The 22,707-nt window shown below is 37.7% G+C and overlaps 1 protein-coding gene across 1 annotated transcript; it reads right to left on the bottom strand.

Annotated features, from left to right (window-relative positions):
• Positions 1 to 10,765: 10,765 nt before the first annotated feature.
• Positions 10,766 to 22,557, bottom strand: lrfn5a (leucine rich repeat and fibronectin type III domain containing 5a). The gene is made up of 3 exons (XM_072280494.1): positions 22,254 to 22,557; positions 12,852 to 14,262; positions 10,766 to 12,145 (listed from the first exon to the last, which is right to left on the bottom strand). The coding sequence occupies exons 2-3, from the start codon at positions 14,240 to 14,242 to the stop codon at positions 11,206 to 11,208; spliced, it is 2,331 nt and encodes a 776-aa protein (XP_072136595.1). The 5' UTR covers positions 14,243 to 14,262; positions 22,254 to 22,557; the 3' UTR covers positions 10,766 to 11,205.
• Between the last annotated feature and the right edge of the window lie 150 nt (positions 22,558 to 22,707).

Consider the following 22,707-nt stretch of genomic DNA (forward strand, 5'->3'; position numbering starts at 1 on the left):
TAACCAGCATATTATAATTTCAATGTGATACGTCAGTGAGGAGACTTCCAATGAGGAGGAAATTGGCAGCTGGCAGTAATGATGCAAAGACTGGCAAGTAAGCTAGCCACACTATTGATTCTATCAAGAGCAAAATCAACTATAAACAAGAGAAAATCTGCAGATGCTGGAAATCCAAGCAACACACACAAAATGCTGGACGAACTCAGCAGGCCAAGCAGCATCTAAGAAAAAAGTAAATAATGTTTCAGGCTGAGACCCATCACAGGACCACAAGTCCATAGATGCAGGAGCAGAATTAGGCCATTTGGCCGATCGAGTGCACACTGCCATTCAATCATGGCTGATCCATTTTTTTCGCTCCTCAGCCCCACTCTCTGGTCTTCTCCAGAAACCTTTGATGCCGTGTCCAATCAAGAGCCTATCAAGCTCTGCCTTAAATACACCCAACGATCCAGCCTCCGCAACTGCTTGTGGTAATTCACCACCTTCTGGCTAAAGAAAAATCTTTGCATCTTTGTTTTAAGTGGACACCCTTTTATCCTGGGCTGTGCCCTTTTGTTCTAGATTCACCACCATGGGAAACATCCTCTCCACATCTCCTATGTCTAGACCATTCAACATTTGCCAGGTTTCAATGAGAGCCCTCTCAATTCCAGCAAGTACAAACCCTCTAACTTCCAGCGAGTACAAATATTCCTCATATGATAACCATTTCAGTCTTGTGAACCTCCTCTGAACCCTCTCCAATGTCAGCACATCCTTTCTTAAATGAAGAACCCAAAACTGTTCACAATACTCAAGGTGAGGCCTCACCAGTGCTTCATAAAGCCTCAGCAGTGCATCATTACTCTTGTATTCAAGACCTCTAGAAATGAATGCTAACACTGCATTTGTCCTCCTCATCACCGGCTCTACCTGCAAGTTAGCCTTTCGGGTATTCTACACAAGGACTCCCAAGTCCATTTGTATCTCATATTTTTGGATTTTCTCTCCATTTAGAAAATAGTCAGCACATTTATTTCATATCCAAAGTACATGACCATGCATTTTCCAACATTGTATTTCATTTGCCACTGTTCTAATCTGTTTAATTCCTTCTGCAGCCTACCTATTTCCTTAACACTACCTGCCCATACACCAAGCTTTGTATCAACTGGAAACTTGGCAACAATGCCATTTATTCCATCATCTAAATCATTGATATACAGCATAATAAGCAATCCCAACACCAATCCTTGCGGAACACTACGAGTCACTGGCGGTCAACAAGGATCCCTTTATTCCTACTCACTGCCTCCTACCAAACAGTCAATGCTCTAACAATGTTAGAAACGTTCCTGTAAGACCATGGGCTCTTAACTTTGTAAGCAGCCTTATGTGTGGCAGCTTGTCAAAGGCCTTCTGAAAGTCTAAATACACAACATCCACTACATCCCCTTAATCTATCCTACTTGTAATTTCCTCAAAGAATTCCAACAGGTTTGTCAGGCAGGATTTTCCCTGAAGGAAACTATGCTGACTTTGTACTATCTTGTCCTGTGTCACCAAGTACTCCATCACCTCATCCTTAACAATTGACTCTAACATCTTCCCAACCACTGAGGTCAGGCTAACTGGCCTATAGTTTTCTTTCTGCTGCCTTCCTCCTTTCTTAAAGAGTGGAGTGACATTTGCAATTTGTCAGTCCTCTTGCACCACACAGAGTCCAATGATTTTTGAAAGGTCATTTCTAATGCCACCACAATCTCTAACCGCTGCCTCTTTCAGAACCCGAGGGTGCAGTTTCTTATATACCCTTAGGTCTTTCAGCTTTTTGAGCACCTTTTCTCTTGTAACAGTAATAGTACCCACTCCTCTTCCTCCACACACAAAATCAGGCACTCTGCTAGTGTCTTCCACAGTGAACACTGACGCAAAGCATTCATTTAGTTCATCAGCCATCTCCTCATCCCCCATTATTATTTCTCCTGCCTCATTTTCTAGCAGTCCTATATCCACTCTCATTTCTCTTTTATTTTTAAGATACTTGGAACAAATTTTTACTATCCACTTTGGTATTATTTGCTAGCATGCTTTCATATTTCATCTTTTTTGTTATAATGATATTTTCAGGTGTTCTCTGTAGGTTTTTAAAAACTTCCCAATACTCTATCTTCTCACTATTTTTTGCTTTGTTGTATGCCTTTTCTTTTGCTTTTACATTAGCTTTAACTTCCCTTGTCAGCCACAGTTCTACTATTTCTTTGTTTTTGGAATACACCTATCCTGCACCTTCCTCATTTTTTTCTAGAAATGCACACCATTGTTGCTCTGCGATCATTCTCATCAGCACCTCCTTCCAATTAACTTTGGCCAACTCTTCTCTCATACCGCTGTAATTTCCATTGCTCCACCAAAATACTACTACATTAGACTTTACTTTCTCCCCATCAAATTTCAAATTGAACTCAATCATACTGTGATCACTGTCTCATAAGGGTTCTTTAACCTTAAGCCCTCTAACCACATCTCGTTCATTACATAACACCCAATCCAGTATAGCTGATTCCCTTGTAAGCTCAATTACAAACTGCTCTAAAAAGCCATCTCATAGACATTCAACAAACTCACTCTCTTGAGATCCATAACCAAACTGATTTTCCTAATCGACATGCATGTTGAAATCTCCCATGATTACCATAACATTGCCTTTTGATATGTCTTTTCTATTTCCTCTGTATTCTGTGGTCCACATCCCAGCCACTGTTGGAAGGCCTGTATATAACTGCTGTCAGGGTCCTCTTACCCTCGCAGTTTCTTAACTTAACCCACAAGGATTCAACATCTTCCAATCCTATGTCATATCTTTCTACTGATTTGATGCCATTCTTTACTAGCAGAGCCACACCACCCCCTCTGCCTACCCCTCTATCCCTCCGATACAATTGTAACCTTAGACATTCAGCTTCCAACTACAACCATCCTGCAGCCACGATTCAGTGATGGCCACAATTCATACCTGAAAATCTGTAATAGTGCAACAAGATCATCCACTTTACTTCTAATACTCCATGCGTTGAGATATAACACTTTGAGTACTGTATTTGCTACCCATTTTGATTCTGCATTCCTAATACACTGATACTCACCCTGCTGGCTACAATTATGTCCCATCATCTACCTGCCCTTCCTGACAGTCTGACTGCACGCTATCTTTGTTTTTTTTTACCATCCATCCTACCCTGAGTTCTTTCACCGTGGTCCACAACCCCCTCCCCCTGCGAACGCCCCCCCGCCAACTGATGAACCAAAGAGTTCATCAGGACCCTTTGTCAATATAAAGGCATAACAGGGAAAATACAATGATAGAATGTAAGTTTTAAAGCAAACACAGTAATGATTCTACAGGAAGCATATCCAATAGAGTCATTCAAAAGAAAAGTATGCATTAGCCATGAGGCTCAGACAACGCCCAGCACAATGGCAGTCTCACCCTTGCCCAAAGGTAGAAATACCAATGACAAACTCAATGAACTACTCTGGGTTGCTGTCTCAAAAGGTGCCTAAATTGCAACTATCAGGCAAATAATATCTTCCTCAATGTCAACAAAACAACAGAGATGATTATCAACTTCTCTACAAGAGTGGTAGAGCAGTGGAAACTGTGAGCCGTTTCAAACTCCTGGCAGTACCTCGCATGGTCCTAGAACACATCCTATACAATCAAGAAAGCTCAGCATGCCTCAACTTTCTGAGGAGCTGAAGAGAGCTGAACTACACACATCAATACTTATAACCTTCCACAGACATGCAGTATAGACATAACGAGCTGTTGGAGAAAAACCAAGCCTCAGACAATCTTCATAGCCATTATTTATTTTGCTTTTCCAATATTTAAGCTGAGAACTTGTATGACTAATATTAAGACAAATAGCATTTCAAAAAAAATTAACTATTGATAGTGATACTCAGTATTCTATATTTGTCAGCTGTTGAGCATATTGAACCATCAATATCTCTTGTGCAAAAGTGCAGTATCTACCTTCTCCCTGGCACCAACCAGGGCACAGGATGGCATTTAATTCCCTCAGGAAACTCTTCAAATTTCTGAATGATTTGTCCCAAAGAAAGTGTGCAGGAGGGAGACAGTTTCAATGCTGCCCTTCAATATTGAAACAAAACAGGAATGCGGGACTTCAGTGCCAACACAGCTGATGTCAAAGCCTCCAACAGTTTCTATTGTCATAGGATCATAGGCTCTGCAGCTGAATTCATGATGTGGATTCTATGTATTGGAGCTGGATGTGTCCAAGCTCCAGGAAGGCCAAATCAGCAAGGTCCTTTACAACAGCTATATCTGTGAAGTAAGCATGTTCTTTGCCACAGACCAAGATGGCTTAGACATCCTTTACCAACTAGCTGTCCTATCAATGTTCCTACTCAGTTAGGCCAAGTAAACTCCTGCATGGGAATCCACTCAGATCTCTAATCTGTGTAGGGTGTAAATGCTTGTGCAACTTTAATAGTGTTGTAGTGTATGCACAGCCATCCACATTCCCCTGCATGTTCACAGTATTTAAGGATCTGGAACATAAAGTTATCACTCAAAGGAAAATATAGGTGAAGATGGAGGAGGATTTTCAAATTATTACTTATTTTCCTGTATTGTGTGAGAAAGAGATATCATTGGGAAGAGGGCGAGACAAGCAAACAATTGCAGAAGCCCCCAGATGTTAAACTCTGATGCATACCTTTCTGGGAATGCTTGTGCTGCCCTCTTTCAAAACAGGACATGGCTTTAACTCATGGCAGACTACATTCTGATATCATGAGGTAATACCATATGGTTTTCAAATTCTGCTGGAACTTATTGAGGATATGACTGCCAGTGTAGAAGAATAATTTCAGACATACAGCACCTGCTAGATTTCCCTTTAGACATGTTGTCTGATCTGATTAACAAATGCAAGTGATATTTAATTCCTTTACTCATTATTTACTGACTTCTTGACGAATAACATGAGCCATGCTGCCAGTTTTCAGTTTTTCCCCTGATGCTAACCAGGCAGAGGGGCCAATTTAGAGTGGCAGTCAATGCCCCATGAGTTGACCTCTCTGCAATCATGTGGACATTTTTTTTGTGATTTCAACATTTCAAATTTATACAATCAAATGATTGTGTAATCATTTACGAGCCTGATTGAATTTTTTTGAGGTTGTGACTAAACACATTGATGAAGGAAAAGCAGTAGATGTAGTGTATCTAGATTTCAGCAAGGCATTTGATAAGGTATCCCATGCAAGGCTTATTCAGAAAGTAAAGAGGTATGGGATCCAAGGGGATCTTTCTTTGTGGATCCAGAATTGGCTTGCTCACAGAAGGCAAAGTGTGGTTGTAGATGGGTCATATTCTGCACGGGGGTTGATGACCAGTGGAGTGCCTCAAGGATCTGTTCTGGGACCTCTTCTCTTCGTGATTTTCATAAATGACCTGGGTGAGGAAGTGGAGGGATGGGTTAGTAAATATGCAAATGATACAAAGGTTGGGGGTGTTGTGGATAGTGTGGAGGGCTGTCAGAGGTTACAGCAGGACATCGATAGGATGCAAAACTGGGCTGAGAAGTGGCAGATGGAGTTCAACCCAGATAAGTGTGAAGTGGCTCATTTTGGTAGGTCAAGAATGATGGTAGGATATAGTATTAATAGAATAGACTCTTGGCAGTATGGAGGATCAGAGGGATCTTGGGGTCCATGTCTATAGGACACTCAAAGCTACTGCGCAGCTTGACCCTGTGGTTAAGAAGGCATACAGTGCATTGGCCTTCATCAACCATGGGATTGAGTTCAAGAGCCAAGAGCTAATGTTACAGCTGTATAGAACCCTGGTTAGACCCCACTTGGAGTACTGTACTCAGTTCTGGTCACCTCACTACAGAAAGGATGTGGAAACTATAGAAAGGGTGCAGAGGAAATTTACAAGGATATTGCCTGGATTGGGGAGATTGCCTTATGAGAATAGGTTGAGTGAACTTGGGCTTTTCTCCTTGGAGCGACGGAGGATGAGAGGTGACCTGCTGGAGGTGTATAAGATGATGAGAGGCATTGATCGTGTGGATAGTCAGAGGCTTTTTCCCAGGGCTGAAATGGCTAACATGAGAGGGCACAATTTTAAGCTGCTTGGAAGTAGGTACAGAGGGGATGTCAGGGGTAAGTTTTTTTTCCCCCCACAGAGAGTGGTGAGTGCATGGAATGGGCTGCCGGCAACGGTGGTGGAGGTGGATATGATAGGGTCTTTCAAGATACTCCTAGACAGGTACATGGAGCTTAGAAAAATAGAGGGCTATGGGTAACCCTAGGTAATTTCTAAAGTACGTACAACTTTGGCACAACATTGTGGGCCAAAGGGCCTGTATTGTGCTGCATGTTTTCTATGTTCTATGTTTTAAATTTTAAAAAAATTTAAAACACAATCATCTTCAATAAACCTTGAACTAGTTTCTGCATATCTAATCGTTATGCAAATCACAATATAAAAACAGGTTTAACCTCACAAATGTAGTCCATTACACTTAAGTTCAATGCAACATGCTTTGAAATGCTCGTGTTTTGCGAATAAAATCCACAATTTTCTGAATTCTCAACTACCTGATAAATAAACACAGCTAATGCTGAGTCATGATGTATTTGACGTCATGCACTTACTGGAATGGAATATGACTTAAGATAAGACAAACCAGCATGTTACTTAAATACCTTGTGCATTTACAATCATTATACAGTGGATTCCAGTTAATTGGACCATCAGTTGATCAGGGCAGCCACTTATTGTTCAATACTTAAAGAAAAAAATTGAGAAAATTCTGGGATTCCCTTTGTTTATTTGGGACACTGTGCCACTTAATTGGGGCAGTAGATTGTTACCAAACAATTTCTAATCAGCATCAGACACATGCACACAATTGGCCATTAGACACTACACAATGCTTAGAGAGAACCGTTTTAAATAGCGTTGCATGCATATGCATTCAATAAACAGTGATTTTTGTCACAAATAGTTGGCGAGTAATAACTCACAAGATGATTCACAACTGCAGTTTCAAGCACTCCAGCTTGGAGTTTCCAGAAATGGCCAAGAGTGAAGGTGAAACGATTTCACTACTTCAACAAGTTAGGAACTACAGACAACTTGAAGGTATCAACAATCATCTTGAATGTCACAATGAAAATAAAGATTGGAAGACCCAATCGTCGATAACATTGTATGAAAGCAGAGCATTATCTACACCAGGTGTCTGCTGTACTTACAGTCAAACAAAGGAATGCAGAAGTGTGCAGGTACACCGGATGAATTCCTCCATTGATAACAACTAGGAACAAATACACAGTTTTATAGAACTATAGTAGAATTGTTAGTATTCTATTTTGCTCTGTATTTTATATAAATACATATTTTAGTACTCAGTTAAACAGTAGTTTGCCTTTTTTATACTTGCTTTTAACTATTTCCATGAAACTTCAGTTAATTAGGACAGCCACTTAATTGGGCCAAAATGTACTGGTCGTGATGTGTCCCATTTACTGGGAATCCACTGTATTTGATTTGGCTACAATTAGCTCCAATTCCTGAAGAAGCTTTAAAAACTTGTACCACTTTGATCATTTGTTTCTCCAGTCTTATTTATGTCATATGGTCCACAGTTACACTTTTTAATGAACTACGTTGCAATTCTTGAGAGAAGGCCCGGTGATACCGTATGCTTGTATATGGTGTAAAACATGTCCAGACACATGGGATGGATATCTGTTCTTCCTGGCTGTATTAATAATGCATGATCTAAAATGAATCTACATTAGTTCCTGGTTAGCTTGCAAAGCTATCTTCAATTAGCATGAGGGACACAATCCAACTCAATGATAAGTATATAATTTCTTTTACCAACATATATAGCAAAATTAATTGCACTCAATTGCTCATATGACTTAAGTACTAAAACCCTTAGGAGAAAAAAAACATTTCAATTATCAGATATTGAAAGTTTCTTTACTAGGCTAAAGATTCTAACATATGATGAAGATTCTATTTGCATTTTGTTTTGTTCTGAAAGATGTATCATGTTTTCAAATAATAGTCAAATAGGAATGCTCGTTTAGTCTTAAAGAGTACTTGAAACATTGAGCTGGTTAAGTGTACTGCTGGGGAAATAACTTTTCAGTTTCTGGTCACTGTGAGAGATTTAGCATTATCAAGCTAATGCCTAGTCAATATTCAGAATAGCTTTTTGAAGTGGACACTTGAAGATTTTGTGAAAGAGAAATAACATCTATTTCTACTGGGCTAGATTAAAGTAAACATGGCTGGGATCATGGATCAAAGAAAAATAGAGAACTATATGGAAGGGAATGGTTAATTTGAGCTTGGAGTAGGTTAAAAGGTTGGCACATTATCGTGGGCCCAAGGTCTCATACTGTTCTATGTTCTAGACAAGGTATGAACAAGCTAGCATCTGGCAGGTGTCCAACAAGGTGACCTGGCTTCCTAACAGAAAGAAAGTTGAAGGAATCCAACCTAGGGTACCCCCTGCCCCCTAGTTCCACTACAAACTGGGAATTCTGCTCTTCACATCAGACATCCCTGTTTGGCTATGTATGTGTTGAAGCTGAAATGCACTGTGGCCCTTATAACTAACAACCAGTACTTCCCCAAGAAGTCCCAGCTATTAGCTGTTTTGTATCAACTCACATTTAAAAAAGAGATTGGGTTATAAATCCAGGGATGAAAATACATTGGAGGGCTTGCTGTTATAAATATGTTAACAAAGTGTTTAAAGCACTTTCCTTTTAACTGGCTGAGCTTCAAATTCAAATCAGAGTATAAAAAGGATACATTGTTTAATTTATACCTTGAATAGGACATATGATTGTGCATTGTTGAGATTTTACCTCAAGATTCAAAGTGAATGGAAAATCTATTTTTTTATAATAGTGTAGAAAATGATTAAACTTCAAATGACTGAAGATACACAAAGTGCAAAAGAAAATATATTCATATACTGAAAACTACAGTGACAGCTTTTCTAACAGCCATCAGATATCAGAATGACTTTATAGACAGCTGGTCTCCTAAGGCTTTGAGTTTAAATCATTAATTCATTTCCTGGGGTAACGGCATCAACAGACCAAACTAATTTCAATACATGAGGGCTCCATTTGAAATGTTTCATTTTTTTTTAAGCTTAGTCTCCATGACAGGAGAGTTGGCAAATGCAAAAATTAAGACAGCTTACAAAGCAATTTACATATCTAAAGTTTATTTTCAAAGAGCGAAACACATAGAAACAGGCTATACGTTTTATTGAAATGAGTGAATTTGACAGGGGTGGGAAAACCTTCCTGATAAAATAAAACCAGATCCATTGTAAATCTTCTGTGTGACTCTAGAAAACACTCCTTGTAAAATCCTTAGATGGACTGACCATCTTAAAGTGTTTTATCAGGTTAGGTCAAGCCATGATATAATGTGTGCATCACTTTGTTTTTACAAATTGCATATGTTGAAAGGACTCCAGAATGATTACCAGATAATAGGAGTGAGCACAGCTCAAGGTCGACACCCTCTTTAACTGGGTCAGCTAAATGTAGTCTGGACTGTAGGCTTTTGCCAGCTTGTTTTCACTTATTGAAAAAAACGGATGTTCGTGTCTTGTTTTCCGCAAGAAATGTAGTCACACACTTGAGGAAAACTTAAGAATTGTAGAAAGGTACACCACGGAAACAGGACCTTTAGCTCAGCAAGTCCATGTTGAGCGTCAATCATCCATTTACACTACTCCTATGTTAATCTCACTTTCATTTTTCTCCACATTCTCACCAATTCCTCCCAGATGCTGCCACTCACTTGCACATTAAAGGCAATTTGTACTGTCCAATTAATCTATCAAATCACATATCTTTGGGATGCGGGAGGAAATTGAAGCCCCTGGAGGAAACACATGTGGTCACAGGGAAAATACGCAAACTCCATGCTGACAGCACCAGAGGTCAGAATTGAACCCAAGTCTCCGATGATGCATGGCAGCAGCTCTTTCAGCTGTGCCACTATGCTACAACTTGGCACAGAGTTTTTAATTAACACTGTTGTATTTATCCCTGTAATTAAATGGCTCAGAACTATGATCAACTTTGGCTGCATTTTAGCTCAGAACACATCAGCCCATTAATCTAAAATATTGTCTAATTACGCATCTCTACCAGGTGAATAATGATTTTAGCAGTTGGGTTCCTCGAACATCACACTAAGGTCATGTGCTTTGTAAAAAATGTTTTTCTACTTGAATACTTGGTCTGCTGTTAGATTAAATAAATCTGTTTATCAGCTTCTTTGCAGGTTCTAGTGTGTACAGTGCTCCTTGTCCACATTTTTTTTTAGGGAAATTTCACAAAAATAACATTAGAACCAGTTGAAATATTTAATTCACTGGCCCAAATGCAGTGTCTCTGAGTGGCAGTATTTTCATTTAATGGCTCCTTCGAGTGGTAGTCAGAATAGGAATACTTGATTTAAATGCAAAAATTACATTACCACAACCATTACTTTTTTTTCCCTGATACAGCACCGGCACCCTCATTATGAAAACTCAATCATTTTAGATTACTTGGCTGGGCAGCACGGAGTATCTCCACCAGTCTGGACTGGGTAACCACAATTTTCAGGCTCTGCTTAATTGCACATATAACAGCTATTCATTGTACTAACACTGGCCGAGTATACTTATTTAATCCTTTATTGTACACAACATAACAACAGAGTTGTTTTATCTGTACAGCATTTGCCTGAAAATGAAAGGCATTTACCATTGTCACTGGAAAGAAACTTACATCTCAAATTTTAAAAAATATCAATTTATTAAGTTGTCCATAAATAGGTTATTTTTCTTTAAGATGCAGGAAACCATATTTCCTTGGTCAAAGGCTTCTGTGAAAATGTTTTCACTCATTTATCCCATACTCCAGAACCAGAAAGCCCATCCTTAAAGGAGGATAAGGCACTGGTGCAAAGTCATGCCTCACCATCATGTCTTTCAGTGCTGCCAATATCTGTGAAAGAATTGTGTGCATGAGAGCCAGTTCATTACTACCTTGCTGGAAATGCCATCAAACAGAAAGACAAGCATAGAATTCCAAAACTCTTACAAGGCAGTGCCCTTCATTGTAACATTTAAAATGTCACACGGTGCTTTCCATTATCCATTCAGAACTTGAGAAGGTGGCTTTCCCACTATCACCATCGGAGCTTTCCAACTGTAATAGCATCCCATTCATGGACATGCTTCTTTTTGACCATAGGCTGTTAATATTTTGTGAATGAGTATAGCAATGATACTCCGATAAATCTCCATTGAGCGAGTACCTCCGCTTAGCTCTGCTTGTTTCAGCTGGCAGAGTAAGGTATTTGATGGGCTTGGATTGTGCTCGTCTAAAAGTGGGAGTCTCTTTCAAAGAAACTGGAGCACAAGACGGCTTGTGTAAAATGGCAGTATTTTCCCTTTTCTTTTTGGATATCTCAACATTGGTGAAAGCTTCCATTGGTGTTTCAACACTTGACTTTGGCCCAGCCTTTCTTTTCAGCTTTTGAGATGTACTGACACCTGTAGTCCAGTCAGGTGACATGGTGGAGGTAGCAGTAGCACAGTCCTGGATTGAAACAGAATCCAATGGCTGTGTTTTGGCTGTACTGGGATCTTTCTGATACTGTGCATTTTCTTCATGTCCCATGATGACTTTAGAATTTGAATGAGGAAACATGCCACCACACATTTGCAAGTGAGCTCCATTTGTCTGCGAGTAGACGTTACTAACCTTTGTGATCTTGTGCGAGTCATTATTACACACCTTATATCGAATCATCAGTATAATAATGAAGACCAACACAGAAGCTACAATAATTCCACCTATTATAATTATCATGGTTCCTCCCAGAAACTGGGAGGGCATAAAATGGCAGCGGACATAATCCTCATCTGTGGTAAACTGTATGCAGCCAACAACCCTAGTAGCTGTGAGAGACGTGATGCCATCATCGTAGATTGCCAAGACACACAAATCATACTGTGTTCCTGCAGCCAGGTTAGTAACAAGGAATGTTTTGCTTGTGGAAGGAATCATTCTGAAGGACAATATGTGGACTAAAATTAGAATACTGTTAAACACTTCTTAATTAGAATACAAGTACTATATTTGTTACTAGAATTTTATGGATAAAAGCGCATGCAGTTGAGTTTGACATGTGACTGATATGCACACTTATCAATGAGAGTACTATATCAAATGTTGACAGAACTATCAAACTTTACTGGCTAATCTGTGAACCACATCAGATGCATATTTTCTTTAAAAACACATAAAATCTCTGATATTATTGCAAGTGCATAAAAAGGCAAAATGTTAATCTCCATGCAAGCAATCCACAAGATTAACAGATCAATTAATATGAAAGTCACAGCTGGATTAACTTTGAATGTTTTAATCCAAAGTGCTTTTTCTCCATTTCTATTTAAATAACATTATAGAACAGCCAACCATTTGTATATAGTCTTGATTTGCAATGAGCCAGCATGCACAAATAAAGCAAGATTGTTTTATGGGATTAAAAATCAATATATGTTCTATAAAAGCTCTACTCTTTCTTATTCATTGCTGTACAAAAAACATTGCATTAATAATTGACCACATCCTTACAAAAGCTCACATGAAACTGTAACGTGCCAATGATTTCACCTCCAGTAACGTACCTCAAACAACTGCATTAACAAAATCAATATTGGATTGACAACTTTGCACACTACAGTGAAGATACAGTTGATCTGACTTACCTGTAAACAAGTGAGTCATCATAAGAGCCATTATACTGAATCTGGAACATACGAATGCCAGGGATATTATGTTGCAAATTAAATTTAATCAGTGCAGATGATGATGATGTTTCAGCAACCGCCACCCTCTTTTCTGGCTTGGCTTTCGTGTCACTAACACTGTTACTAGTATTGGAGCCAGATTTAGTGGAAGTTGAAATGTCTGATGAACCAGGATCAGGCTCATGAATATGGTTTGTACTGTTGACTAGATGTGGGAGTTTGATTATATGAAGTTCCACCACTGCAGTGGTTTCTCCAGCAGCATTCGAAGCAATGCAGGTGAAAGTGCCTGTATCTTTGACAGTCGTTATCAGGATGTCTAAAGTTCCATTACTGTATAAGGCTGTTCGTGACGAATTTGAAATAAGCTTGCCTTCAGGTGAACTCCAGTGAATGGAGGGATCTGGGTCCCCAATAGCCTTGCACTTCAGTGTTGCTCGTTGTCCTTCTAAAACTCTAAGCTCATGCGTGTATCGAGTAATGAGCGGCTGGTCACAGATAAACTCTTCTTCTGGAATTGACCAAAAGTATCGGCCAGTTAGGTGCGGAGGTGAGGCGCAAGTCTCCAGGTCGTCCTCCCTTGAAAGGCGGCGCAGCCACAGCAGCTCGCAGTTGCAATGCAAAGGATTCCCTCCAAAGCTCAATGTAAAGCTGGGTGGGCTCAAGAGTCCCGAGGAAGCTATTACCTGAGCTCTCGTGAATAATGGGTCAGGCGGGAGCTTCCGCAATTTATTAGAAGTCATATCCAATCGAGTCAATTTATGAAGGTGAGAAAAGGTTCCCTCATCAATGTGTTCAATCATATTATGGTCCATACTGAAAGTATGCAAGTTGACCATCTTCTGAACTGCTTCCCAGGGTATAGATTTTAAGTTATTATAGGATACATCCAACTCTTCGAGCGACAGTAAAATATCATTGAAAGCTTCAGAGGAAATGTCAACCAGTTGATTGTTATTGACTACGAGATGGTGGAGGTTTGAAAGTCCACTAAATATATCATTTGTAATCTGGGTTAGTCTGTTGCTGTTCAAATGCAAAGCCCGCAGGTTACGCAGGTCTGCAAAAGCTTGTGGTGCAACATAGTTTATTGTATTCCTTGACAGGGTAAGATCAACCAGGCTGGTCATGTTAGCAAAGTCTTTTCTTTTGATGATAGTAATGAAATTATCTCCCAGACGTAACTCGACCGTCCTTCTGTCGATGTTTGATGGAACAAAGAGAAGTCCTTTTTTGGCACAAAGAGTTGCGAGATTTGGAGACAGATTCTGACAGATGCAGCGTTTGGGACAAACCTGTGCCTTCACTGCCATGCCAATTAACAGCAGATATAAAAACAGTTTTTCCATTGTAATTCAGGATAACTACCCTGGAATAGAAAAACATTGTTTAGAAAAGCCTTTAATTTTCTATTTGTTATATACAATAAAAGATGGCATAAATTTACTGTATGCTGATGCTCTGATGTTGGCTTGTCAAACAAAAGGATACATCTTCATTGTTTTGTTCAAAGACTTGCCTAGATCATTGAGAAATGCTAGCCAAAACCAGGTATTTATTCACAGATGACAAGTAGGAAAGAGTCCTCCTTTACCACATTTATACACATTCTAACTGTTCCATCAACAGAAAGTTTCAACATAAGCTTCATAGCATATTATCAATACACCACACAATTGTACTATAAGATATAATCTGTTCCGAAAGGAAAATTACTGTCAAATAAGATTCTTAAAATGAAAGCAATAATCTAAAAAAAGTTATGAAAGATATAATTGCATTATTAATAACAATGCAATATTGATTAGATATATATATATATATATAGGGATTCAATACCATGATTACACCTATTTGATTATTAAACCTCATTGCTTATATAAAAAAAGCAATTGAGAACTTTAATGACAAATTTAGGTTCACTACAATTAATAACAACTAAAAATTGCTTATTAAAACTAATGATATATTTAAAAGGCAATATACTCCACAGAGAATGATTACTTTTAAAAAATTATTTCTAAAACATGGTATGAAGCATAATAATGAACAGAATTGTTATGAAAAGAAAATTGATTTTAAAAAAACAAATCTCCCATCTAACTCTTTGGCGATGACATGTTATGTAATAACAATTTTCTCATAAGAGACCATTAGGGATTGTAGCAACTGATAAGAGGACTTGAAATCACTGAGATAAGGGTCCTGACATCCAAGACTCTCAGCTTCCAAACACAAAATAGCTCAGTAATCTATGAGACTTATGAATGCAGTTTTGGGATTTAAATAAACTCTAGAATCTTTGAACAGGAGTTAAGTGACCCAGGCAGGTCCTCAGACAAAAAGAATTGGAGGTTGTTCAGATTGGAAGCCATGGTGGGAAGACCTAGTAAGGCTTGTGAGAGATCCAAAAGAAAGAATCCAAACTAACTTGTCCTCTTTCAGGATAAAATTACCCAATTCCTTCTCACTCTACCTTGTTTTGATCTTTCACTTAAAGCAATTTGAACCACCAAGCACTTATGAACATTAATTTCTTACTTTAATGTTCTGCATTAAGATATTTATTTCACTGATGAGTTTATGAATTCACATAATCACTAACAGACACAAACTTCCATAAAGAAACAAATTATCTCTTAAAACATATAAACATGCATTGATTAAACAATTTCTCAGTCATTACACTGAATCCAAATTGAGAAAAAGAGAGGAATACAATCTTGTTTAATAAACTTTGTGTAAATTAAAATAGAATTGAAAGGAACAGCTGCTTATAATCACACCTATATTCAATACATAATTTGTCTGAGTATTCCATAATAGAAAACGTGGTCAAGTTTTAAATTAGATATGCTGAAGCAAATATTTGAGAGATCAGCTTTCAGTTTCCTTCAAACAAATGAAACTGTAAATCCATAGAGAATGATCTGAAAAATCCACCTATAGAACCAATAATATATACTCTGGGAAATGATGAAATCGAAACGTGGAGAATTTATACAAGTGGGTAAATGCTTTGTAAATCCTTTAGAGATTTAAAAAAAAAATCTAGCTACCATCCTAATTTCTGAGAAAAATGTTTGTTATGTTTTGTAACTCCAAAGCATAAAACTAATCAAAATAAAACATGGAGCTGGAATTAATGTGTTTTAGTGTGTTTTTTTAATTCAGACATCTCGCTGCACTTTTCCTTAACTGGTACACCTTGCTGTACTTCAACGGGTAGGTAGTCATCACAGGTTCATTTAAAACATCCTTTTCACCACTGTAAAGTTTTTTTTATTAGTTTATTATTATCACCCAATACTCACTGGTTATGAATCATGAATTTGTCCATTTCTGCTTTTTTAAAAAAACTCAAACATTTCTTGTCCCTTCCCAAAGAAGCATGTGCTGTGCTGCATTTTGCCTCCCGGGGATTACTCATGCATGTTTTGTTTTACTTTTAGTGAGGCACGCACATATGATGTGGTGACATAATAACGTATGCCATTCATGTACTTTTAGATATAACCCATAATGTATAACTTAAACAATGAATACTTACACAATACATTTACAATTTTATGCAAATATAACTGAAACATTAAATACACAAAAAAAAACTTTTGCAGATTTTACTGCTGCCAAGATCCAAAGAGATAAATAGAGGGATGCAATCATCTGACTGATTTTTCTTTTCTTATGTGGCTTTTGGTTAAATAACATTTAAGTAGAACTGTTAAGTAGTTATTGCAATACAAGATATTAAGAACATTATGTAAAAACCTTGACTGAGAAAGCAAGTTTGACAAGGAAGTGTGCAAGATGTAGATTAATATAATTAAGTAGAAAATAAAAAAAACAGCAATATCAATTCACAATAGCTTAGCTGATTGAAGGAAATACCAACATTTTATATGTGAATCACTTGTTCTAAAACATAATGTTTGCTTTAGGCATATTAAACATTATATCACAGAAGCCACTACAAATATTTTTTCTTTAAATCCTCCATTTCACTGGTGGTAAATTTTTAATCCTTACTCAGTAATGGAAAACATTAAATCAATAAGTATGGGTGAATTGCATATAATTTGGAACCTCGGTACAGCATTAGAACCTGAAACAGGCATAATATAGAAGTATATGATTTAAGAAATATTGTGGTCATTTTTGCTAGGAAATTGACAGTTACTAAAATGCTCATTAAGACAAATGCAATACTTTGCTATTTTTTATTATACTTGCAAGTTTTCTAACATTATAATTAGTAATTTGACAATTTAAAAAATGTACAGCAGCCAAAAGCACTCAAATACTATGGGACAGCTCAACATCAATCTCAGAGGAACTCAACGGAATTACTAGCAGAAACACAAGAAGTTTATTAGAGCTATAATTAATATTTTTCATAACCGTTTGTATTACATAATCTATCAGCATAGTTACATTCACCAGAAGGAAAACTCATCTTTCTGATCCTTCTTAGAAGCAGTAGAACACACTATGCCAAAAAAACAAACAGAATATGATTTCAATATTGCTTTTGAAATTTAACAAAATCAAATTAATGTGCACAAAAAAAAAGATAGCATTAAGGGAGCCTTTTCCTAACCATTAATATAAACCTAGATTCTATCCTATTTTAAATAAACTGTCTATCATAATTTGGTTTTGCATGCTTGTTATTAATATTAGTTTCAGACTTTTATGATTGTTATAACACTTCAAAGTAATTACAATACAAATTGCGTCACTAAATTAGATTCAAGATCTATTTGAATCAGAACCAGATTTGGTCGATATCAATTAAATTCAGAACAAAATAACTCTTGCTACTGATCAATATTGGCATTGACTTAACTCTGTGTTATGCATTACACATCAAAGGATCCAAACATTCATGATTGTTATATAGTTGTGATTTGCCAATTGATATGTCATACCAATAAACATGTGGGTCTGTAATTCTATATAAAAAAAATGTAATATTCATTCCTTCAGGTGCTGAATGAATTATATTTAGTCATCAAAGTTGCAGCTTGATAAATGTATTTCATGGTGATGGAAATTCCCTGAAAATGATGTGAGCTACATGATAGACCAATATGATAGACCAAGCAATCTTGAGAAAAATTGGTTCAGGTGGGAAGATATGTAATCATTCCATCGAAAAATACTGTCACCAAATACAAGCTTCTTTCCAGTCCATAACAGACCTGTTAGGAGATTTTCACATTGATATACTTCTAGTGGTAATTTGGTTCTGGTTCTATTTGTACGCAGGGTAAAAAATGGTTACTCAAAAACAAAAATTTTCTCTCATGAATTACAAAAAGCTTCATATTAGAATGAATCTGAAATCAGGAATAGTCCAATTTGACAATTGTTGGCTTTGTTTTGGATTTCATTCCTAAAATGCTCCCTCTATAATGTTGCTTTCTGCCTTGAATCAATAGGAAATAAAATGCAATGACTAAACCTGAATTATTTACAATCAGACTTCATTGGATGTTATAATCAAAATGCTGTCAAGCCTGGAGTAAATTGTAAGTATTTTTTGTAATTTATTTGTTATCATTAGGGTGTTGTTAGAATACATTTAGAAGATACATTTTTTTAAGATCACATATGCTAATTTTCTGCAGTTGTTTCAACAAACACATGATCATTTATATGTTTTCTGATCCATCTTCTTAGATCTCCATAATGATAAAATGTATGTCACCAGTGATAAACATGTTTCATGATCTTAACATAAAAGGATTCAAATCATCACCTTTAAGTTCCATTTTGCAGTGATTACAGCTACACTAAATTTCATTGCTTCCATTCTCAAAAGCCAAGCAAAATTAAAGAATAAGCAACACAAGTGGATAATGAATTAAATTTCACTGCAATATTAACATGTGCACAACTTAAGTGCTCTAAGTTACAAGATGAAAAAATCATTATGAGGGGGAAAGTTTGCTAATATTCTTGATATACCTTAGAATATTGTAAAATGCTGTCTTTCAAGTAGTTTATTATTTATATATTCCAGAAGATTAAATTCTACCAAAATGTTGCTTTTAGGTCATTGACAATAATCTGATGTACTATGTAGTGTTAATATCTTCTCCCATTTGTTGAACTCATCCATTCAAAATACTTGGCAATTTGGTGAGAATGAAGAATTTTCCTTCCATTCACTCATATTTCCCATATATTTATAATTAGATATTCATATTTTATTCATTATTTTAGAATTGGTATAAATATTTTAAACATTTGCATATGAAAATGCTTTAGGGATTGGAGAAATTCAAACAATGATATTGAGAGTTTTCTGTATGGATGCAGAAAACTCCTAATATCAGGGTTTCAATTTTCAGGTAATTAGAACATTTAGATTATTTAGGAGATCTGTCAATGAATCAGCTCAGAATAAAGGAATCAACTACATGAAAAGGCAGTGGTGAAAGAAATAATAGCAAGTACATGTTAAAGAATAAATAAATATAAATTAGTATGGATTTACATCCAATTTCTTGTTATGAACAGGTGTACCAAGGTTAAGCACCCATCAATAATGCTGGACGCTTGAGAGCTCCATAATATAGTGTGAGTACGTATCACCAAGACGGCACAACAGCAATGCTTTTAGATTCTAGTGATTACCTATAATTTCCAACTGATTATGCATAAAACGTCACCTCAATGATAATTGCTAAACTGGTTCGTCCCTTGACTAGTTCCATTTAGGATCAAGTTTCTTTGAGAATTAACGCATTTCGAAGTATGATGGTTATTTAATATAGAAGGAAAGGTGGACCTCAACTGGACTGGTATAACATTGCTGAAAGAGCCTTGAAGGCAACAGAAGACTAACACAATCGCTATCCAGAGCACTGAAGTTCCACCAGAATATGACATAGGCTGATAGTAACTTCACAGAAATTGCTTTAACCAATTGATGAAACCAGAAGGGGGGGGGGATGCTTTGTAGCTCTCCTCCTCCATTTCTTCTGGAAATTTTTTGTTCCATATATTTACATCACCAAATCTCAAATCTGTAACATTTCATGCTCAAATTTCTAATTCTGTAGAATTGTTTCTACAACAACCTCAAAATCTTAAATTTACTTTTGCAGTGACTACAAAAAAAGATTTGCATGCACGCAACTGATACATTTCATTCACTTTCGATTTATACTGGAAATGTGACAACCTACACCAAGCTGTCAGCGTATATCACCTTACTCAATAGTGGTGCTCATCTTGAAATAGCATCAACCGCAAAAATACCATGATCATTTCTTCTGAATTTTCCATGAAAAACATGCAAGGCCTAACCATATTTAAAAGATTGCAATTAAAACCGACAGTGGATAGTGAGGACTGGTGCAAATTCGTTATTTCGTGGATCGGTGGGCAAGATGTGGTAAACTGACAGTTTGGATTGAATAATATCAAGAGTTTTCCTGTACTTCTGGTTACTATACGTTGCCCTCTCTGGATTAATTAGCACGAATTGTATTACAATCAGGAAGTTGGAAGGCATCTTAGATTATATTGTCGCCCTCTGAGTTTCCTGCAGGAACGGTCTTTTCATTCTGGTCTCCATACCGTTGAGCTGTCAAGGTTTTCATATTGTGCAGTGGAGGTGGCAATAACCTGAATTCTAGCACCGCCAGGGCAGTAAAGCCTACTGTATATTCTTCTGTGCATTGCTAATCCCGATAATACATTGCTTTAAAACGCAGCCATCGGGTCTTGTCATCAAACACAGCAGATGCCTCCTTAACTAAGAGTTAAATGTTAAATTTGAAAAAGGGCTGGAACATCTATCTTGTCACTTCATATATTCACCAAAATAACGAGCCCTTCGACAAAAAAAATGCATCGACTCAGTGTTAGACCGTTCATGCCAAATGAGCATTAGTGCTTTAAATAATTCAGGTGCGACAATATGACATTTAACATTTATGAGGCCGATCCAGAAGCAATTGATCTTGTTAACCTCTGCAAGCATCGCTGGACCATATTAGCGAAGATCATCAACTGGAGCATAGAAGAAGTAAATTAACACAATAACTTGTCCAAAGAGGCAGAGCTACCTTGTTAACCCCCCACAGGTCGAAGCAATCAGTAATTAGTTAATGCTCACCATAAAAACAAACCGTGCATCACACACATAGTGGGAGAAAGGAAGAAGTCGATTCTTAGTACTGAGCACTTGCATAGCCATGTCCTCCCTAAAGAGATCGGATGTTGTTTTTATATCGTAGGATGATCGTTAATTCATGCAGCTTGCTTATCACAGAGAATCATCATCGTTATCAGAAAACGTTTGATTGAAATACATACCATCCGTACAAGCTCGAGCAAGAAATCAACCCACATACATACACTTGGTCGTTTTCTTTACGAGAAAAACTTTAAAACATGACTTAAACTGAATTGTAAATACTTCACCCTCTAATGCTACCTTTGCCATGAACAGGATCGCAGACGCATGTGGTATTCGGTCATCCACAGTATAAAATAACTGGCTCTCCCTGTCCTAGATACCACCGGACCTCGGCAGAGCTAAACTACAATCAACAGTAGCATTTTTATTTATTTAAAATTGTACCTGATTTCAGTCGAGGAAACATGTTTATGGAATGCTTACCTTCAGCTACCGTAATGGAATCGTGTTGCTGCTTTAGTTTGGCTGCACCTTCACAAATAGCGGTCCTCCCCTGTATCACTTTTCCGTCGTCGGTGCAACCGGCGGACTATCTACGATATCTCACCAGGCGACCCGGGAGGAGAAAAGTAACTGCTCTTTTTTTTACCCCTCAGTTGTAACACCTATGATCGGCGTTTGACGAGGAAGCTATAAAGAGCGGATAACAGTTCACCTCTGCGTTATTTTACAGCAGCACGTTTGCAAATATTCTTCAGCGAAAAGACGCGAGTAATAGGTGATCCGTCGAGCAAACCGTTTCAATTAAATTTCCTCCAACAGCTTGCAGACGAAATCCATTTGACTCCAACGTGCCAAGCGCAGTTCTACGGGAGCATTGTTTAGCAGCTGCTACACTTGGAAAACATTCCGCACCGTCTTTAGTTAACACACTCGATCCCACACCCTTACGGCAACACTGACCTTGCTATGTACCTGTTCCAAGTTAAGAAACCTCAAGCCATTGCTAACGGCGGAGCTTCCCCTTGCAATGCAGCATAAACACCTTGAATGGCACACGATACTAAACACAATACTATACGGATAGAACCATCCATTCACCGGGAAATGAACCCTGGTTACGCCACGGCACGGACTTGCTGATAAAAACATGCACATCTTAAGTGAAACAGCAATGACAAAAAAAAACTGAAAACAGTTACCTTTAGGGACGAACATCAGCCCTGCCCGGTTAGTTAAGGATCAGGGTAAGTGTGTCTTCTCATCACCTATTTCCCATTTCCACAAGTCACTGTTCAAATATATCGCATTTACACGGTGCACCGTTTTCTGTAGTGATGATTTCAACGGGGCCATTTTCAAAGCAGCCAAATCAAAAGACGGGAACAGAATGTCATCCATGTGTAAAAAAAACGTTTTCAATTCGAGATTTACATATATCCTCAGAGTTAAACTTCAAAATACACATTTTTCCAGAGCGTCGCGAACAGCGGAGACATGCTCTTTCCGTCCATTCAGCGCCGAAGCGGCTATCCTGCCGTATAGGAGGGGGAGCTGAAAGCAGCTTTCCTCTGCATCAAGCAAGCTGCTTTATTAGCTGAGCAAACGTCTCTGCAGTGAGAGCGATCAAGTGGCTGAGATGGGAAAGTCAGATCA

The sequence above is a fragment of the Mobula birostris genome, chromosome 1 (assembly GCF_030028105.1).
Source record: "Mobula birostris isolate sMobBir1 chromosome 1, sMobBir1.hap1, whole genome shotgun sequence".
Classification (NCBI taxonomy): domain Eukaryota; kingdom Metazoa; phylum Chordata; class Chondrichthyes; order Myliobatiformes; family Myliobatidae; genus Mobula; species Mobula birostris.